The 18,498-nt window shown below is 51.2% G+C and overlaps 2 protein-coding genes across 3 annotated transcripts in view; one reads left to right on the forward strand and one right to left on the reverse strand.

The window, feature by feature from the left end:
- The first annotated feature begins 2,136 nt into the window (after positions 1 to 2,136).
- LOC120504346 (interleukin-12 subunit alpha-like) lies at positions 2,137 to 6,466 on the forward strand. The gene is made up of 7 exons (XM_039713759.1): positions 2,137 to 2,274; positions 2,694 to 2,765; positions 3,818 to 3,925; positions 4,038 to 4,079; positions 4,203 to 4,307; positions 5,811 to 6,006; positions 6,038 to 6,466. The coding sequence occupies exons 1-7, from the start codon at positions 2,137 to 2,139 to the stop codon at positions 6,181 to 6,183; spliced, it is 807 nt and encodes a 268-aa protein (XP_039569693.1). The 3' UTR covers positions 6,184 to 6,466.
- A 383-nt stretch (positions 6,467 to 6,849) lies between these two features.
- The window catches only part of CARD8 (caspase recruitment domain family member 8), a 12,342-nt gene continuing 693 nt past the window's right edge, over positions 6,850 to 18,498 (reverse strand). Inside the window, exons 2-15 of one of the 2 annotated variants that reach the window (XM_039713911.1) lie at positions 16,826 to 16,857; positions 16,175 to 16,291; positions 15,660 to 15,710; positions 14,311 to 14,358; positions 14,173 to 14,216; positions 14,008 to 14,057; positions 13,169 to 13,389; positions 12,445 to 12,695; positions 11,276 to 11,410; positions 10,898 to 11,036; positions 10,177 to 10,230; positions 10,008 to 10,091; positions 9,219 to 9,488; positions 6,850 to 8,196 (exon numbers count right to left, since the gene is read on the reverse strand). In XM_039713911.1, coding sequence (XP_039569845.1) covers positions 8,177 to 8,196; positions 9,219 to 9,488; positions 10,008 to 10,091; positions 10,177 to 10,230; positions 10,898 to 11,036; positions 11,276 to 11,410; positions 12,445 to 12,695; positions 13,169 to 13,389; positions 14,008 to 14,057; positions 14,173 to 14,216; positions 14,311 to 14,358; positions 15,660 to 15,710; positions 16,175 to 16,291; positions 16,826 to 16,857 — 1,516 coding nt within the window. In that variant the 3' untranslated portion in view covers positions 6,850 to 8,176. The remainder of the gene's footprint in view (positions 8,197 to 9,218; positions 9,489 to 10,007; positions 10,092 to 10,176; positions 10,231 to 10,897; positions 11,037 to 11,275; positions 11,411 to 12,444; positions 12,696 to 13,168; positions 13,390 to 14,007; positions 14,058 to 14,172; positions 14,217 to 14,310; positions 14,359 to 15,659; positions 15,711 to 16,174; positions 16,292 to 16,825; positions 16,858 to 18,498) is intronic. The other variant, XM_039713912.1, reaches the window with a different exon arrangement.

Here is an 18,498-nt window from a genome sequence, read left to right on the forward strand (position 1 = left end):
GGAATTTCTGCTTGAAATACAGGCAGTGGAATTATATTTTCTCGTTGAAAAATCATACAGCTGCTAACACTTCTCTAATTTAATAGTTATATATTATATATATATATAAATTTATGAAGTTATAAATTAGATATATATAATAGATGTGATATTTATTATCTATATTGTCTATATAGCTCTATTTTCTATATTATCTATATTATCCACATGACATGTATTATATGTATTAAATTTACTGTATTTATTATATTTACTATATTTATTATATTATATTGAGGAGGCCCTGGCACAGGTGCCCAGAGCAGCTGGGGCTGCCCCTGGATCCCCGGCAGTGCCCAAGGCCAGGCTGGACACTGGGGCTTGAAATAACCTGGGATAGTGGAAGGTGGAACTGGATGAGCTTTAATGTCCCTTTCAACCTAAAAAATGCCACGATTTTATGATTCCATGAAATAAACACAAAGGAGCATCACAGATCATTAATTATTCCCGTTCCATTTCAGCGTTGCTTCCCATTCCTCTGGGACTGCACTTGCTCAAGGAATAATTCTTATTTAAATAGATTATAATGTATAAAACATATCCTTTTGCTCTAATGTGATTAATATAAATATTAATTACCAGGATTTTTCATTCAGGCTAAGCCAGGTCAAGCAGAGGGTGCTTTGAGGTGAAAGGGGAGAAGATGGATTTCTTCTTCCCTTGGGAAAAAAATTTCCACTCGCCAGAATTGAAATCCTGGAATGGTTTGGGTTGGAAGGACCTTAAATCCCATTCTGCCATGGCAGGGACACCTCCCACTGTCCCAGGGTGCTCCAAACCCATCCAGCCCGGCCTGGGACACTGCCAGGGATCCCAGGAGAGATCTGTGGGATATCATCAGGATACATCCCAATTTCCACTCGCCAGAATTGAAATCCTGGAATGGTTTGGGTTGGAAGGACCTTAAATCCCATTCTGCCATGGCAGGGACACCTCCCACTGTCCCAGGGTGCTCCAAACCCATCCAGCCCGGCCTGGGACACTGCCAGGGATCCCAGCAAGGATCCCAGGAGAGATCTGAGGGATATCATCAGGATACATCCCAGATAAACCCAAATCCCAGCCCAGCCCTGACCCTGCTGGGAAACCTCGTGTCCTGCTGGGAGCAGGGACTGAGAAACCTGGAAAGCCAAAACCTTTCAGGAACAGCCCCGCTGCACATCCCAAAATTCTCTTTCGCTTTTGGCTCTCGGAAGCCGCGGCTCCTCCACGAGCTGGAAACCACAGCCCACGGTGAAGTGAGGGGGCAGGAGTGGAAAACACAGAGAGAAATTGGAAAATGAGGCACTGCTGCTATTGGGGCTAAAAGAAGTCTCAGGACACGCCACAGGCTTCTTATAGGAAACAGCGAAAATACAAAGAACCTGAAAATGCAATATAAAACTCTTGATTCATCCTGCTCCCTTCCAGTTTGACAGCAAAAATCCCAGTGACTTCATGGCAGTCCCAATGCACAGAAAAGTTTTCTGCAGCCTTTTGGGGCAGCTGAGAATGGCCATGAAATTGAAATATTTGTTGATTTATCCAAATATTTCTGCAAAATCAAACATTCAGGCAGGTTTTCACAAACGTTCACTAGTGAGAGTTTGTTGTTAAAGAATCAGAGAATCATGGAATGGTTTAGGCTGGAAAAAATCTCAAAGTTCATTCAGTCCAGCCATCCCCAGCCCTGCCAAGGCCACCCTGAGCTCTGTCCCCAAGTGCCACCTCCCCAGGGCTTTAAATCCCTCCGGGGATGGGCACTGCCCTGGGCAGCCCCTTCCAGCCCTTTCCATGAAGGAATATTCCCTGATATCCAACACGAGCTCCTCTGGTGAAACCTGAGGCTGTTTCCTCTTGTCCTGTCACTTTTCCCTGGAGAGGAAAGCAGGATGGAAATGGGAAAGCTGGAGCTGATTTCCAAGGGATGGAGTGACAGAACAGAGAGGGAACGGCTTCACACTGTGAGAGGAGGAGGTCTAGGTGGGATTTTGGGAAGGAATTTCTGGCTGGGAGGGAGGACAGGCCCTGGGATGGATTCCCAGAGCGGCTGGGATCCCCTGGATCCTGCAGTGCCCAGCGCCAGGCTGGCACAGCGGAATCCCTGCCGCTGGAATGAGAGGATCCTTAGGGTCCCTTCCAGCCCGAACCATCCCACGACGCTGTGATTCCGTGGAAGTTTACCCACGTGCCAACCCCATCCCCACGTTTCGGGAATCCCTCTGCGCAGAGCCCGCGGACGAGCTCCGGCCCGTGCGGGATTCCCGGCCCCGCCGCTCTCGGGATGAGCGCGCCCGGCGCGGGGGAAACCCCGCTGCTGCTCTATAAGGGCTGTGCCCGCTGGGGACCGGCGCAGCGCCATGGAGCGGGGCGGGGACGGCACCGGGAGAGCCGCGAGCAGCGCCGGGAATGGCACCGGGAATGGCACCGGGAGCGGCCCCGGGAGCGGCCCCGGGAGCGGCCCCGGGAGCGGCCCCGGGAGCGGCACCGGGAATGGCACCGGGAGCGGCACCGGGAGCGGCCCCGGGAGCGGCCCCGGGAGCGGCACCGGGGGCGGGCGGGCAGCGCTGCCTGGCGGCCGCGGCCGGGCGCTGCTGGGGCTGGGGCTGCTGCTGCTGCTGCTGCTGCTGCCCCCGGCCCGGGCACTGCCCACCCCGGCCGGGCACTGCCAGCCCCCCGCCCAGCGCCTCAACCGCTCCCGGGAGCTGCTGCAAGCCGCCAACGCCGCCCCGCTGCGGCTGAAGGTGAGCGGGGAACGGGACGGGACCGGAGGGATATGGGATGGGGCAGGGGTGGCACCAAACCAGGCAGGGATGGGACAGGGGTGGCACCCAGGAGGGCAGGGATGGGGCAGGGGTGGCACCAAACCAGGCAGGGATGGGGCAGGGGTGGCACCCAGGAGGGCAGGGATAGGGCAGGGGTGATACCAAACCAGGCAGGGATGGGGCAGGGGTGGCACCAAACCAGGCAGGGATGGGGCAGGGGTGGCACCAAACCAGGCAGGGATGGGGCAGTGGTGGCACCCAGAGAGGTAGTGAAGGTACCCAAGGGCCGGTGAGGGGCCAGTGGTGGCACCCAGGAGGGTGGGGATGGCACCAAGGCAGGCAGGGATGGGGCAGAGATGGTACCAAACCAGGCAGGTATGGAGCAGTGGTGATACCCAGAAAAGCAGGGATGGGGCAGGGGTGGCACCCAGAGAGGTGGCAAAGGTACCCAAAGGCCGGTGAGGAGCCAGCGGTGGCACCCGGGAGGGTGAGGATGGCACCAAGGCAGGCAGGGATGGGTGACTGTGGTCCCCAGGAGGGCAGGGATGGTCCCCAGGCACCAGCTGGGGCTGCTGAGAACCCAGGAGGGCAGGGATGGGACAGTGGTGACACCAAAACTGGAAATGCTGCAGCAGTTTTGGTCCCCAGGTTGGCACGGATGGTCCCAGGAGGACAGGGATGGCACAGTTGTGACACTCAGGAGGGCAGGGATGGGACAGTGGTGACACCAAAACTGGAAATGCTGCAGCAGTTTTGGTCCCCAGGTTGGCAGGGATGTCCCCAGGACGCATGTGGTGGCCCCAGGACGTCAGTGATGGCCCCCAAACTATTTCCTGTATTTCATATTTAACCTCACAGAGCCTCATTCCTGGGGTCCAGCTGAGTACAGATACATGAAATTGTATCTGTGTATCAAACTGTGTCTGTTTACAGATAAATGTATAAAAATATAGAAATTGCCTCCTGAAGCTTTAATAGTAAAAGGACCCTTTAATAAAAAAGGCCCCTTTTTGATTCCCTTTTCACCCCAGGAATCCAACAGCCTGGGATTTGAGTGCACCCTTGAGGAGGTGGATCTGCAGGACATCACTGAGAACCACATGAACACCCTCAGAGCCTGCACAGCTGAGGAGCCAGGGGTAAAACTCAGAGAAATTACAGATAAAATTTAAATTTTACCTCATGGCTTCATGGAACGTGTCATCCACACTCCCATTAAATCACAAATCTTAATTCTTGTTCAACTTTCAGCCTGGAAATTGCCCAACCCTGGAAAAATCAGCTTTGGATGAGGTAAATAAAAATTTCCCAAAAACAAACTCCTTCTTTTGCTCGTTGTGTGTTTAAAGGAGCAGCAGGTTCCCACATTTCCTGGGAATTCTATTTATTTCCTGGCAATTCTATTTATTTCCCCAGGGAAAATGCCTGCAGGGCATCTCTGAGGACGTGAGAGCCTACAGGGCCCAGCTGAGGACCCTGCCCGACCCCCAGCTGCTGGCAGCTCTCGATGGGATGATGGAGGTGAGGATTCCTGCCCCCACCGACCCCAAAATTCAGGAAATTGGGAAGGAAAACCTCCATTTCTCCTGCAGATATTGAAATCTAACAGACCTGGTGCACCAGGTGTGACACGGGATGGATTAAATGTTGATAAATCCAATTTTAGCCTCAGTCTATAAATGCAATCATGAAATATTTGAAATTTTACCTTATTAATGATAAGATTCAATATTTCAAATTTTTTCTGCAGTCTATTAATGCAATTGTGAAATATTTCAAAATTTACCTTGTCAATGATCAATTCAACATTTCCAATTTGACCCTCACTCTATTCAGGGTAAAAGAAATATTTCAAAATGCACCCTATCAATGCTATCATTAAATATTTCAAATTTTATCCTGAATCTTTTAATGCTATCATGAAATATTTGAAAATTTGCCTTATTAATGATATAATTACTTCAAATTTTACCCTATTAATGCAATAATTAAATATTTCCAAAATTTCCCTATTCATGATAAATGAAATATTTCAATTTTCATTCTCAGTCTATTCTTGACACCATTAAATACTCCCAAATGTACCCTGTTAATGACAAATTAAATATCCCAAATTTTTCCCTATTAATGATAAATTAATTTGTGATAAATAAAATAAATATAAAAATAAATATAAATAAAAAAATAAATAAATAAAACATAAATAAATAAATAAATAAATAAAAAATAAATAAAACAATTTTTTCTCTCACTCTATTCACAATACATTAAATATCCCAAATTTTTCCCTATTAATGATAAATGATCACAATTTTTTCTCTCACTCTATTCACAATACATTAAATATCCCAAATTCTTTCCTCACTCTATTCCCAAAAATTTAAACGTCCCAATTTTTTACCTCACTCTATTTATGACAAATTAAACATCCCAATTTTTCCCTCAGTCTATTAATGATAATTTAAATAGCCCAAATTTTTCCCTCAGCCTATTTATGACAAAGTAAATATCCCAAATTCTTCCCTCAGCCTATTCACCATAAATTAAATAGCCCAAATTTTTCTTTCATTCTATTAATGATAAATATCCCAATTTTTCCCTATTAATGATAAATCAAACCACCCAAATTTTTCCCTCAATCTATTTATGACAAATGAAATACCCCAATTTTTCCCTCAGTCTATTGTCGATAATTTTAATATCCCAAATTTTTCCCTCACTCTATTTATGACAAATTACATATCCCAAATATTAAATACCCAAATATTAAATATCCCCTCATGAGAAATTAAAATATCCCAAACTCTTCCCTCACTCTATTCACAATGAATTAAATATCCCAAATTCTTCCCTCACTCTATCCACCATAAATTAAATATCCCAAATTTTTCCCTATTAATGATAATTTAACCATCCCTCGACCCATCCTTACATCCCACTCTTGCCGCTCATCCCTGGGGGGGTGAAAATCCCAGGAGTTTTTGGGTTTAAGCCGTTTCCTAACCCCGTGCAGGCCCTGGGCAGCAGCACCGGGCGGGTTCCGGAGGCACCACTGGGATCACCGGGATTGGGATCGTTGGGATTGGGATCATCGGCATCGGGATCGTTGGGATTGGGATCATCGGCATCGGGATCGTTGGGATCATCGGGACTGGGATCATCGGCATCATCGGCATCGGGATCGTTGGGATTGGGATCATCGGCATCATCGACATCATCGGCATCGGGATCGTTGGGATTGGGACCATCGGGATCATCAGGACTGGGATCACTGGGATCGCCAGGAGTGGGACGGGCGGCGTTCCCGGAGCGGCTGCGGCTCTGCGGGGTCCTGCAGGCTCTGCGCGTCCGCAGCGTCACCATCTGCAGGGTGCTGAGCTTCCTCAGCTCCCCCTGACCCCGGGGAACACCCACTGAGCACCCCGCGGAATGCCCACAACTTGTTTTTAGGGAGTAGTGCCTTTTAAGCCGTGTTGAATTCCCGGGGTTTTGGGATCTAAGCGGCGTTCCTGACTCTGATTTATCCCGATTTATTCTGCTGATTCCTCAGGAACTGAGAGCTGTGTATGGCAATTCCTTTTCTTGGGGATCCCTTCCAGCTCAGGACATGCTATTCCATGATTTATTTGGGATGATATTCCATTCTGTTCCCTAATTTATTTATTTGGGATGATATTCCATTCTGTTCCCTGATTTATGATGATATTCCTTGATTAGAGATCCCATTCTATTTCATGATTTATGATATTCCTTCATTTATGATGATATTCCATTCTCTTCCAATTTATGATGATATTCCTAGATTTATTTATGATGATATTCCCTGATTTATTTATGATGATATTCCTTGACTTGAGATTCCACTCTATTTCATTATTTATGATGATATTCCCTGATTTATTTATGATTATAATCCCTGATTTATTTATGATGATATTCCTTCATTATGATGATATTCCCTTCTATTCTTTGATTTATTTATGATGACATTCCCGGATTTATTTATGATATTCCATTCTATTCCCTGATTTATTTATGAGGATATTCCATTCTAGCCCATGACTTATTTATGATATTCCCTATTTATTCTATTTATTGCCTAATAAAATCAACATTTCCTTCAAAACCACAGTGATTATTTTGTTCCTTGGGACCCACCATGAGTCCTTTGAAATACTTTGGATGTTGCTTTGGAATACTTTGGCTTGGGAAGGCTCCTCCCTGTAACTGGTTTCAAAATCCAAGTTTCCCTCTTGGAAACACCTGGGATAAGGAAGGTGTCCCTGGCCCTGGAAGGGGTTGGAATGGGATGGGAGATTTTGGGATTTCCATCCCAAAAATCCCCTTGGATGCCTTTGGTGGCACCTCCAGCTTTTCCAGAGGCTGAGGAACAACTTCCATCCTCCTCCTCTTCTTCCCAGGAAATCAACCACTTCCCAACACTTCATCCAACTAAAACAAAAATCAAAATTCAGATGGAAATAATGGAATTTTTTCCTGTTTAATCCTTGTTTTTCAAAAGTATGCTTTCCTTTCTCAAACATACACAGAGGAAAATGATCCCAAGCATCCCACAGCCTTAAAAACAAGACAGTCCTGGATCTGGTCACTCCTCTCTTCTGCAAATTCCATTTTTCCCATTTTTTTTCCAAGCCTGCAGCACAGAGATTTCGGCTCCTCACATTTTAAGCACCTAAATTCTATCCAAGTTTGAATAAATCAAGTAAAAAAAAATTTAAAAAGTATAAAAAGTTTCTCATACAAAAAAGAATTATACAACGTAAAAAACAGAGACAAGCTATACAGAAAAGAGGGGAGAAGAAATTCCATGTGGAAATTCTGAGCTGCCTGGAGTTCACAGTGGTGTTCCCATCTTTGGGAATCTCAGGAAGCAGAACCACAGCGTAACAAGGACTGGATGCACAGGATCTGTACAATAATTCCATATATACAGTGATTATGCAGAGGAATTTGGTACGAGTTTCGGATTATTCTTCCCTGATCCATGAGAAATCCAATGCACCTCACGATTCTGGCAGGTCAGTGGTTTTTTGGAAGGGGGTGACAGTTTCCAGGGGAATTCTTCTCCCTGTTTTTCCCTGACGGAAATAAAAATCTTTTCCAGGCGATGAAAAAGATCAAGTGGCTTCTTCCAGTGTTTGTGCCCTCCTGGAGTGGCTTTCCCTGCGGGTGAAGCCCGGAATTCCGGGATCCACCTCTCCTGAAAGCCTTGGAAGCGGCTCCTACCCAAATTCCATTCACGTTTCTCTGGAGGATCCTGCCTGAACTTCCCACCAGGAACATCCCTGAGTCCCAGCAGGATCCCAGGGAGCAGAATGGTTGGGCTGGGAAGCTCCCACCTCCTCCTCCTCCTCCTCCTTCCAGCTGGCTCAGCTCTGAGCCAGGAAACCTGAGGGAAAGGAAAAGCACACCTGGATTGCGGGATCTCTGGAAGCTCCTGCAAGTCTCAAACTGAGAGAAATTGGATTAAAAATATTTAAGTTGAAAAAGAAATGTATTAAAGACCCTGCCCTGAGGCAGCAAAGGCTGTGGCACAGAGTCTGTGAGGGAGAGCTCTCCTGGATCCCCAGCTCGTTTCCAGGGAGAATTAATCATGGAATTAGGCTGGAAAAGGCCTCCAAGACCATCCAGTCCAACCATTCCCAGCACTGCCCAAGCCACCACTGCCCCACGTCCCCAGGTGCCACCTCCACACAGGAGGGGTGGAGGGTGCCTGGACAGCCCTTTCCATGAAGGAATGTTCCCAAAATCCAATCTGAACCCCCCTGGCACCACCTGAGGCCATTTCCTTTTGTACTAAATTAAGGAATTGAGAAGGAACAAAGTTTTGCTGTTGCAAAAAATAAAAAATTCAATTTTTGAGGACAGTTCCCCTTGGCTGGCTGAGTTAATAAAATAATGGAATGGTCTGAGTTGCAAAGGACCTTAAAGGTCATTTAATTCCAACCCCTGCCGTGGGCAGGGATAACTCCCAGCTCCTGGAATAACTTGGATTTGCAGAAGGTGAACTGGACATAAGAACTCCACGGAAAGGAGGGGGAGCTCCCTTGGGAGATCCATCCCCACATGGGATAGAACCAACAAGTCCTCCATCAGGGAAGGTGTTAATTAACCATTAATTAACCATTCCTGAAATAAAGACCCAAACAGCTCCTCTTAGGACTTCCAGGCAATCCCAAGAACTGCTCTGGACACCCAGGTCGTGCTGGGAGAGCTCTCCACACTCGGGGCAAAAATATTCATTTTGTATCAGTGCCTGAAGGATAAAAACCCCACAAAAAACAAATCCACTGCTGAAAGGGGGAAGGAGGCAATCCTGACCTCCTGACAAGCCGTGCACGGGTGATCTGGTGAATTCCCTGCTGGAATTCCCAAGCCAGCTGAGTCAGGACGGGGTCAGTGCCCGGGTACCTTGCAGTGCCTGCAGGATCTCGTAGGTGGCCTTTGCCCCCAGGCTCCTCTGCAAAGCCTCTGCCGTTCCGTGGCCCTGCTCCCTGTCCCTCCACTTCCTCAGCACCAGGAGCTTCTGCATGGTCACGTCCTCCTCGGCGGCCCGGATGTCGTCGATGTCCTTCATCTCCATCTGCAGGCACTCGATGGCCGTTTCCCTCCAGTGCCGGTCCAGGAGCTTGGCAATCGCCAGCAGCTGCTGGTCTGTCAAGCTTTTTGCTCCCATTCCATCTGGAAAACATTGGATTTACCCCAAAATCCACCCTGGGGCTCCCCTGGCCCGGCCTGAGGCTGTTCCCTCTCCTCCTGTCCCTGTTCCCTGGGATAAGATCCCAAATCCCCCCGGCTGTCCCCTCCTGGCAGGAGCTGTGCAGAGCCACAAGGTCCCCCCTGATCCCCCTTTTCTCCAGGCTGAGCCCCTTCCCACCCCCCTCAGGATTCTCCAGCCCCTTCCCCAACCCCGTTCCCTTCCCTGGACACGCTCCAGCCCCTCCATGTCCTTGTGAGGGACCCAGAAGTGCCCCAGGGCTGGGGGAGCCTCAGCACAGGGACAATCACAGCCCCAGGACCTCCTTGTCCACCTCTGGCTCATGTCCAGGCACTGCCAACCATCACCCCCAGCCTCTTTTCCACCAGACACCTTTCCAGCTGCTCCTCCCCAGGCCTGGACCATTCCACAGGGAAAAACCTTTGGAAACCGAGCTCAGTTCCAACCCCAGGACACCAAATCCCAACCAGGTCCCTCCCCACCTGCAGTGCTGCCAGTTTTTTGCTTTTTGCTGTGGAGCCCCTCTTCCTCCAGGATGCTGAGGGCTGGCTTCCTCCTCTTCACACCTGGGGGGGAGCAGAGGTGCTGTCACTGCTGTCCCCGTGCCAGCGAGGGGCCCAGGGGTGCCAGCCCACATCTGGGGTCACTCACTGCCTGTGCTCCTCTTCTGCTCGTTCTTGTTCTGGTCATAGTGGATCCAGTCCCCTGGGGAAGGGCAGAGCAGGGAAATGTCAGTGAGCAATTCCCAGGGCTGGGCCCCTGCTCCAAGAGCTCCCAGGCACAGCGTTGGAATCCACAAAGGGGTGCATTCCAACCCCCAGGTCTGATAAAAGGAGATTTTTCCCCTTTTACTCCACGTGCTGTAGCAGGCCCAAACAGGCGAGAGAGATTGCAAGTTACAACGCAATAATATGCAAAATTTTTATTATATTATAGAATTCTATGGAGTAATGTGCAGGAGGGTTGGAACTGAATGGTCTTTATTTTCCAAACGAGCAGAGGGATGGAGCAACTCTGCTGGGAGAGCTGGGATTGTTCACCCTGGGCAGGAGAAGCTTTGGGGTGACCTCACTGGGGCTTTCCAGTGCCTGGAGCAGCTGCAGGAGAGATGGAGAGAGAGAACTGACAAGGATGGAGGGACAGCACACAGGGAATGGCTCCACTGCCAGAGGGCAGGCATGGATGGGAGATTGGGAATTGGGAATTCCTGCCTGGGCTGGGATTGGCTGCCCCTGGATCCCTGGCAGTGCTCAAAGCCAGGCTGGACATTGGGAATTGGAGCACGTGGGGCAGTGGGAGGTGTCCCTGGGGTGGAAGTGGATGGGCTTTAGGGTCCTCCCATCCCAGCCCCTCCCCAGAGCCAAGGACTCACTCTCTCTCAGCTTGGCTTTCCAGACAGTCTCATCCGAGTCCTGCTCCACCAGGGACAAGGTGAAGTCATCAGGCTTCTCCAAATACACCTCAAAGTAACTCTTCAGCTTCAGCAGTGACCCATCCACAAATTCAATCTCCTACACAACAGAAAAATAAAATAAACATAAATATTTCCCTGAAAGAAACGAAAGAGGAGGCAACTGGCTGTTGGGAGAGATCTGAGCCAAACTCCAATTTCCCCAGAGTTTTGCTGTTGACTTTGGCATCAGGATTTCATCTCAAAATTTTAGGGCACCAAGAGGAAAATGGTTCCCCTTTGTGGCACATTTCCAGGGAAGCTGCAGCGCAGAAAGTGAGGGTTGTGTAAGGGACTCACCTCAGGAGTTATTTCAGCTTCTGGCTCACAGATCAGCCTGTACTTCTTTCCTTCCTGCAGTAATTTTTGGCATACAGGGGGCTTTTCAATTTGAACAAATTTCCTTTTCGAGTGTTTTACAGCCTTTGAGATATCCTAAAGTTTAAAAACACCATTTCAATCTTAATATTTCAATGTTACTCATCACAGTAAAGGAATTAACATCTAAAACCTGGGTTCAGGTGGCTCCTTGGGCTGTTCTCTGGCCCCAGCTTTACAGAGCAGCCCTGATCTGCTCCACCAACTTCCCAGAGAGCTGTGGAATAACCACAGTGCCCAAAAGCATCACTAAACTTCTCCAGCTCTTCTGCCACGGGGGTGAGATGAGGTAAGAGAGTTTGCAAGCTGAGTAAAAGGAAGGGTTTTGTCCCTGTGCTCACTCTGACAGGGTGAATTACAGTCCTGCTCCTGCCAGAGCTCCTGAATGATCCCACAAACCCAATTTCCTAATTGTAACCCACTGCAGGGCAGGGCAAGGGATTTTCTAAAGCTGGAATTTTATCCTGGGTTAGCTCCATGGCCTTTTTTCCTCTGCAGACACGCTCTGCCCTCCTCAGAGCCATTTCTGACGTGACCCTTGGCAGCAGGGGTGAATCCACTGTCAGCTGCTCTCCCAAATCCCCAAATTTTCACTGGGGACTCCAGCACTGCCCCAGGCAGCCTGTTCCAAGGCTTGGCCACCCTTTACCTGAAGGAATTTTCCCTAATATCCAATGCAAACCTCCTCTGGCACAACTTGAGGCTGTTTCCTCTTGTTACCTGGGAGAAGTGACTCGGATAAAGAATGGAAATGGAAAAGCTCAGAGAGAGACAATTGTCAAGGGATGCAGCGACAGAAAAAAGGGGGAATGACTTAAAATTATGACTGCAGGTTTAGATGGGATATTGGGATGGAATTGGGGATGGAATTGTCCCTGTGAGGGTGGGGAGGGGCTGGGACTGAATTCCTAGGGAAGATGTGGCTGCCCCTGGATCCCTGGCAGTGCCCAAGGCCAGGCTGGGAGCACCTGGGGCAGTGGCAGGTGTCCCTGCCCATCCAGGGGTGGGACGAGATGGGATTTAAGCTCCCTTCCACCCAGAGCACAGAACCAGGACTCCTCACCTCCCTCCCCGGGGCAGCCCGGCCGTACCTTGATGAAGGAGTCGTTGTTGGTGGCCAGGTAGACACAGAAGGACAGGGAGGGGTGCTCGTCGATGGCCTTGTAGAGGATGACAGCCCCGTGGTACTGCAGGGGCTCGTGGCTGTGGATCAGGGGTCCCACGGGGGACAGGGAGCTCACCACCCACTTGACGTGGGACGAAGAGAACTCGGCCGAGGGCTCGATGGCCGCGCCGCCGCCCTTGATGTGCAGCACCTTGAACGCCACGCCAGCCCCGTCACCTGCGGGGACAGCCACGCTCAGGGGACAGCCTGGGGACAGCCTGGATCACTGGGGACAGCCGGGCTCAGGGGGGACAGCCTGGGGACAGCGTGGATCACTGGGGACAGCCTGGGGACAGCCTGGCTCACCTGGGGACAGCCTGGGTTCAGGGGGGACAGCCTGGATCACTGGGGACAGCGTGGATCACTGGGGACATCCGGGCTCAGCCAATCATTTCAAATGACTTTTCGTGGGTTTTACTACAACGTCCCTTTCACAGTTCCATTTCTCTAAAGCACTTAGTCTCTTTGGTAAGGCCACCTTTTCAAACTTGCTTTCAGCTCCATTTCTCTCTCAACAACGTCCATCTATTTTTTTTATTCTTTTCCTAACAAAGAACTGTAATTCCTACTCCCACATCTTTGCCTGAGAACCCCTTAATTTTAAAATGATAATAATTCGCTGCCTCCCAGGCAGCCCCTGAGAGACTCACCGGCCAGGCAGAGGCAGTGGGGGAAGTGGATGGAGCGCAGCGCGGCGGGCTCCGAGCAGCGCACGTCGAACAGGGGCCCCCCCACGATCCAGGGCTTCTCCACCAGGCGGGCGTACTTGCTCCAGGAGAGCAGGCAGTAGGTGATGTGGGCAGCTGCGCCCACCTCGAAGATCAGCCCCGTGCTGCTGCACTGGTAGGAGCCCTCGGCGTCCAGCTGCGCCCTGCAGGGACAGCAGCAGCACCTGCAGCTGCCAGCGGCACCCAGGGGTGCCCTCCCGCTCTGCCCGGGCCCCCGCAGTGCTCCAGGCTGCCTTGGGCTGCTGAAAACGGCTGAGGGCTCACCCAGGCCATGCAAAGCAGCTGGAGAGGAGAGTTTGCATAAAACTCCCTGCGCCAGGAGCTGCTCTCCTGTGAAGGGTGTCGTGTCCAGGCTGTCCTGTGGGTGACAGCCAGCAGACACGGACACCCCAAGGGACCACCCCGGGGAGGACAGCGCTGCTGCAGCCCGGGGAAGCGCAGGGCTGAAGGGGAGGGTGAAGCAGGGCAGCATGCCTCGTGTGCAGCCAGGCTGAAACAAGCACACAAAAATGGGCCTGCTGCTCATTGCTGCAGCAGGACAAGGCAGCACCCTGAAAACCCTGCCAGGAGCTGTCCTGGACCAGCATCTGGAGGCAGCACAGGCTCTAAACTGTGATTTTCAAGGATTTGGGTGCACCTCCCAGCATAAATCCAAATGCATTTGTGCAGCAAATGAGCTGCACAAGCTGCTTTTGTCCAACCAAAAGCACCTTGATGAGAACAATGTAAACTCAGACCCATGACATTAAAAAAATTCATACGTGAATTGTCCTCCAGCAAGTCTCCTGGGGGTCACTTGCTCCATCTGGTCCTGGAAATAGATTTAAAAGAAAACTATATTTAAAAAGGTGAGGCGAGGGTAGAACTACAGTTTGCAAATGATCTCATGCAAAGTAAGCGGGTGTTTTTTTCCCCCACAAACCTACATTTTCATTCCTGCAGTGCTCACAGGGCAGCAAGCAGCTCCCTCCTAGTGGGAAAAGAGGAAGATGAGCTCATGAAAAGCCAAGTAATTAAACAGCCAGGAATAAAAAAAAAAAAGCCCTCAGGAGATCTGTTCTTACCTGACTCATTGCAGTAAGGTGGGGATTCCTTCTCCTCCTGCTCTTCATCTGGGGAAAAGGAGTTTGGAGTAAATATCTCAATGTCCACGGGGGCTCCTGCTCCCACATCCACCCAGGACAACCCCACAATTCCATTTGCCTAAATTCACCAAATCCTAAGAACATTCCTGAGAGTCCTTGCAGGCTTTGCACAGCCTGGGGGTGAAGCTGAACATCAGGATACAAATTTGCCAAAAGCTCCTAAACTGCCCAAATTCCTGGGAATTTTCACAGGGTTAAAAAAAGATTTATCCTGGGATGAGCTTTGTGGTGCCAAGGACAAAGTTCAGCCCTCAGCGTGGAAACTGGGAACAGCTTTCCCAAAAAAAACCCACGTTTTCTGCAGGGTGTTTGTGCCCAGACTGATCTAAAAGCGCCTGGATTCTCCTGGCTGAACCAACAGGATGGAATTCCAGCAGAGCTGAGACCTCAGGCCAAAGGCTGCGTCCCGAGGGGTGGATCTGGGAGCAGGGGGAGGCAGAGTGCCAGGATCAGCTGCTCCCCACCCCAGCTCCCCCCCAGGACAAAGGGATGCTGGAGGCTGTCCTGGAGCCAGGGCCCCCCTGGGCTGGGAGGGGCAGGAAGGCAGCAGCCAGCCCTGGCTGTGTGCCCAGCCCCCGGCTCTGCAGGGCTGCAACAGCTCAGAACTCTCCCTGCTCCGGCAGCTCTGCTCTCCACCCCTCCTTTCCCAGGGATGCTCTCCAGCAGCTCCTCTTCCCCAAAGAGATGGAGCTGCTGGCCGGGCCAGCCTGGAATCCTTCCTGCCATCCCACTGCTCACCAGCTGCCTTCCTCCTGCTGAGCAGGGGAAAACAGGGACACAACCCGCACTCAGCCAGCCTTCCTCCATCCCACCCCTCTGCATCTGCCCAGAAAAACCCCTGGGATTGTTAAATTATCAGTTACATAAATCCAGCACAACTGCTGGCAGCAAATCCCGTGGAAGCACAAACCCACCAACAGCAAACACTTCCTTTGATTATTTTCCTGTCCATCCTGTTTGGCCAGATCTGCTGCCAACTTTTGAGGAAATTTATGGCCTCTTGGTGTTTGGATAAATGCTGTGGTGTAAAAATATCCGTGGGTATTGTGTCTGGGGTGCTGAGTCTGTGAGGTGTAAACAGCACGAGCTGCTGCCCTTTAACATTGATAGGAAATCACTGGATCCCAAAAAAAAAATACTGGGAAAGCAATCAGAGCTAGCATTCCCTAATAACTGTGGGATTATACCCAGGAGAGGCAGCTGGTTTAAACAGAACATCAGTTTTAAAAAAGGGATTACAGGTAAATAAATCACAACGTCCTGCTCACCTGACTCCTCTTCCGAGCTGCTGCTGGAGCTGTCTTCAGAACTGGCTTCTCCTTAAAAACAGGCACAGGTGGAATGTGAGCCAGAGGTTTGGATCCATCAGGCCAGGCAGCAGGTTAGATAATGCAGCAGAAAAAAGAGAACTACTGAGGCAGAGAAAAACATCAGAGCATCAAACCCAGCACCAGGGGGGACTTTGGGGTCACCCAGCCTTTCTGAAGGGCGCTCAGAAAATTGAATTCTCATGTTTTAGACAATCTGGGATAATTTTGGAGCTTCACCCACGGCACATCCCAGCCAGATTATGGTTTTCCAGTGGGAGCAGCCTTGGTGGGAGCTGTCGTGACTCATGTGGGGGCACCCATCAATTAATTATTCTTAAAAACATCATTTGAAGAGAAACCAGCACTGGAAAGGCAGGGATGTGTTTTGGGGTGTGGCTGGGGGGAAATCTGGGATGCAGGAGCAGGCACAGCACCCCAGGAGCGAGGAAATCCCTGAGCCATGCTGGGCTCACCCTCCGGGCGCTCCTCGGCCGATCCCGACGATCCCTCCATGCCATTGGGTGTCACCTCTGCAAGGGAAAGGCAGGGAGCAAAAGTTGCAGAGGGATTTAACTCTGCTCTTGCCAATTCTGTGCTCAGAGACAGGGAATAATAACAAAAGAACGGGCATTTTAAAAACCAGCATAAAAACCAAAGGAGTCCACGAACAAAGGGTTTACACCAAGGTTTTAAAGCCAGTTTTAGAATCCCCATTCCCAAGGATGGGCATCTCCCAAAATCCCTCTACCTTTTCAACTGGTTATAAAGACCATTATAGAATTTCCATTCCCATTCCCAAGGATGGGCACTTCCCAAAATCCCTGTACCTTTTCAACTCATTTTTAAAGCCAGTTTTAGAATTCCCATTCCCAAGGATGGGCATTTCCCAAAATCCCTGTACATTTTTAACTGGTTATAAAGCCCATTAGACTTTCCATTCCCATTCCCAAGGATGGGCGTTTCCCAAAATCCCTGTACCTTTGCAACTGGTTATAAAGCCCATTATAGACTTTCCATTCCCATTCCCAAAGATGGGCACTTCCCAAAATCCCTGAACCTTTTCAACTCGTTTTTAAAGGCAGTTTCAGAATTCCCATTCCCAATTTTCCCAAAACCCCCTGTACCTTTTTCATCCGAGGAGAGGGACTCTGCCCCGCTGGAAGACAAAAGCAGGCACACATGAGAACTCTGCCAGCCCTTTCCCACACTCCCACAGGGGCAGCATTCCCAGCTCCCTCCCCTGGCACCGCTCCCAGCCCTGGGAATGCCGTGGGATGGGGGCTGGGGATTCACCATCCAGCTCCTGCAGCACAGCCCTGCCCTGGCTCCCTGCTGGACACGATTCCCCCTGGCAGCAGCTCCCGCTGCAGCCCCTTCTGCCAGGCACCAGGGGCCCGTGCCAGGCGCCCGTTGGATTTGGGAGCAATCCAACCGATCTCCAGGCGGGCAGGAGACTCAGATAAACCCTGCTCTGCAGCACAGCCAGCTGGGGCAAACCCACAGCAGCCTCCAGCCACCCCTGGAAAGGGAAAACCTGCCGTGTGCATCACCCACGGATTCAGATCCGGTTTGGAAAGCTCTGCCAGGAGCTCCCTGACATCTGCCAGGCACAGCCAGCAAAGGAGAGCTGCCCTGAGGAAGGGAAAGGCCCTGGGAGCAGCACCATAAAGCAGCAGGTGACATCCAGCTCTGCTGCACTGAGGTTCTGGGATAATTCCTGCACCAGGAATTACCCAGGACCTCCACCCTGCCAGGGGCAGCGGGAGCAGCAGGCAGGGAGGAGCATCCAGCCCTTTTTTTTTGGAGGTGTGAAGGTCACAGTGCAATCCCAGAGATGCTGGAGCTGAGATGTGGGAGCTGCTCAGCTCTGGGGGCTGATTTTGGCCACGCTGGGAGCTCCTGGGATGAGGGGGCATCACCAGGGGGGCCACGCTGGGGCCCTCAGCCACAGAAGTGAAAAAGAAATAAAGAGATGGGAACAGCAGAGGCAGGAAAAGCAACGAGTGAGGATTGCTGAGGGGCTCAGGGAAGCGATGCCAGCTGGGGGGTCCTGGCAAAGCACGGCAAAGGGGCTGCAAAGCTCTCTGGGTCAAGGGCAGGAAGAAGCGGGGAAGCTTTTCCCCCCGCGAGAAATTACACAACAGTTTGCTCTTCCAAACGCTATCTTAAAAAAAAAAAAAAAAAAAAAGAGAGAGAGAGAGAGAGAGAGGGGAAAAAAAAGGAATAAATGCATTTATGTGGAGGATTGGATGGAGGCTGGATGCTCTCCAGGCCCGGAGCCGAGCCAGTGTTTGTGCAACCCTTGCACCAGCGCAGGCTTGCTGATCCGGGAGCGCTGCCCTCGCCCCCTCCAGCCGCGTTTCTGCATTTCCCTCCTCCCGCGCTGCCGAGCGGGGCGGGGAGAGGCAGAAAATAAAGAAACAACGCGGCGGGCGGGCGGCGGGCGCTAATTACTGTAACCATTAATTGCGGCCGGCCCAGGGGCGGGGGCGCAGCGGCTCCCCGGGCGATAAGGGACGGGGAGATAAACACGAGCGTGGCTCGGGCTGGGGCAGCACCGGGAGCCCGGGGGGACCCGGGGCGGAGCGGGACCGGGGCGGAGCGGGAGCGGAGCGGGAGCGGAGCGGGAGCCGCGCTTTGTCTGCGGCGGCGGCGGATGCGCGGCCGGGCCGGGGCACCCCGAGCACACCGGGGGGGTTTGGGCACGGCGGGGACAGCCCGGGCTCGGGGCACGGGCACGGGCACGGGGGGGCCGCGAGGGGATGGAGGAGCGGGAGGATGCGGGAGAGGCAGGTGG

This window comes from Passer montanus, unplaced genomic scaffold, assembly GCF_014805655.1.
Source record: "Passer montanus isolate IOZ18808 unplaced genomic scaffold, ASM1480565v1 scaffold29, whole genome shotgun sequence".
In the NCBI taxonomy this organism is placed as follows: Eukaryota; Metazoa; Chordata; class Aves; order Passeriformes; family Passeridae; genus Passer; species Passer montanus.

Coding starts and splice junctions, on each gene's coding strand:
- LOC120504346 (XM_039713759.1), top strand. CDS start 2,137: ATGAGAGGATCCTTAGGGTCCCTTCCAGCCCGAACCATCCCACGACGC. Junction 2,275..2,693: donor CCGCGGACGAGCTCCGGCCC/GTGCGGGATTCC, acceptor GGGCACTGCCAG/CCCCCCGCCCAGCGCCTCAA. Junction 3,926..4,037: donor GCACAGCTGAGGAGCCAGGG/GTAAAACTCAGA, acceptor TTCAACTTTCAG/CCTGGAAATTGCCCAACCCT.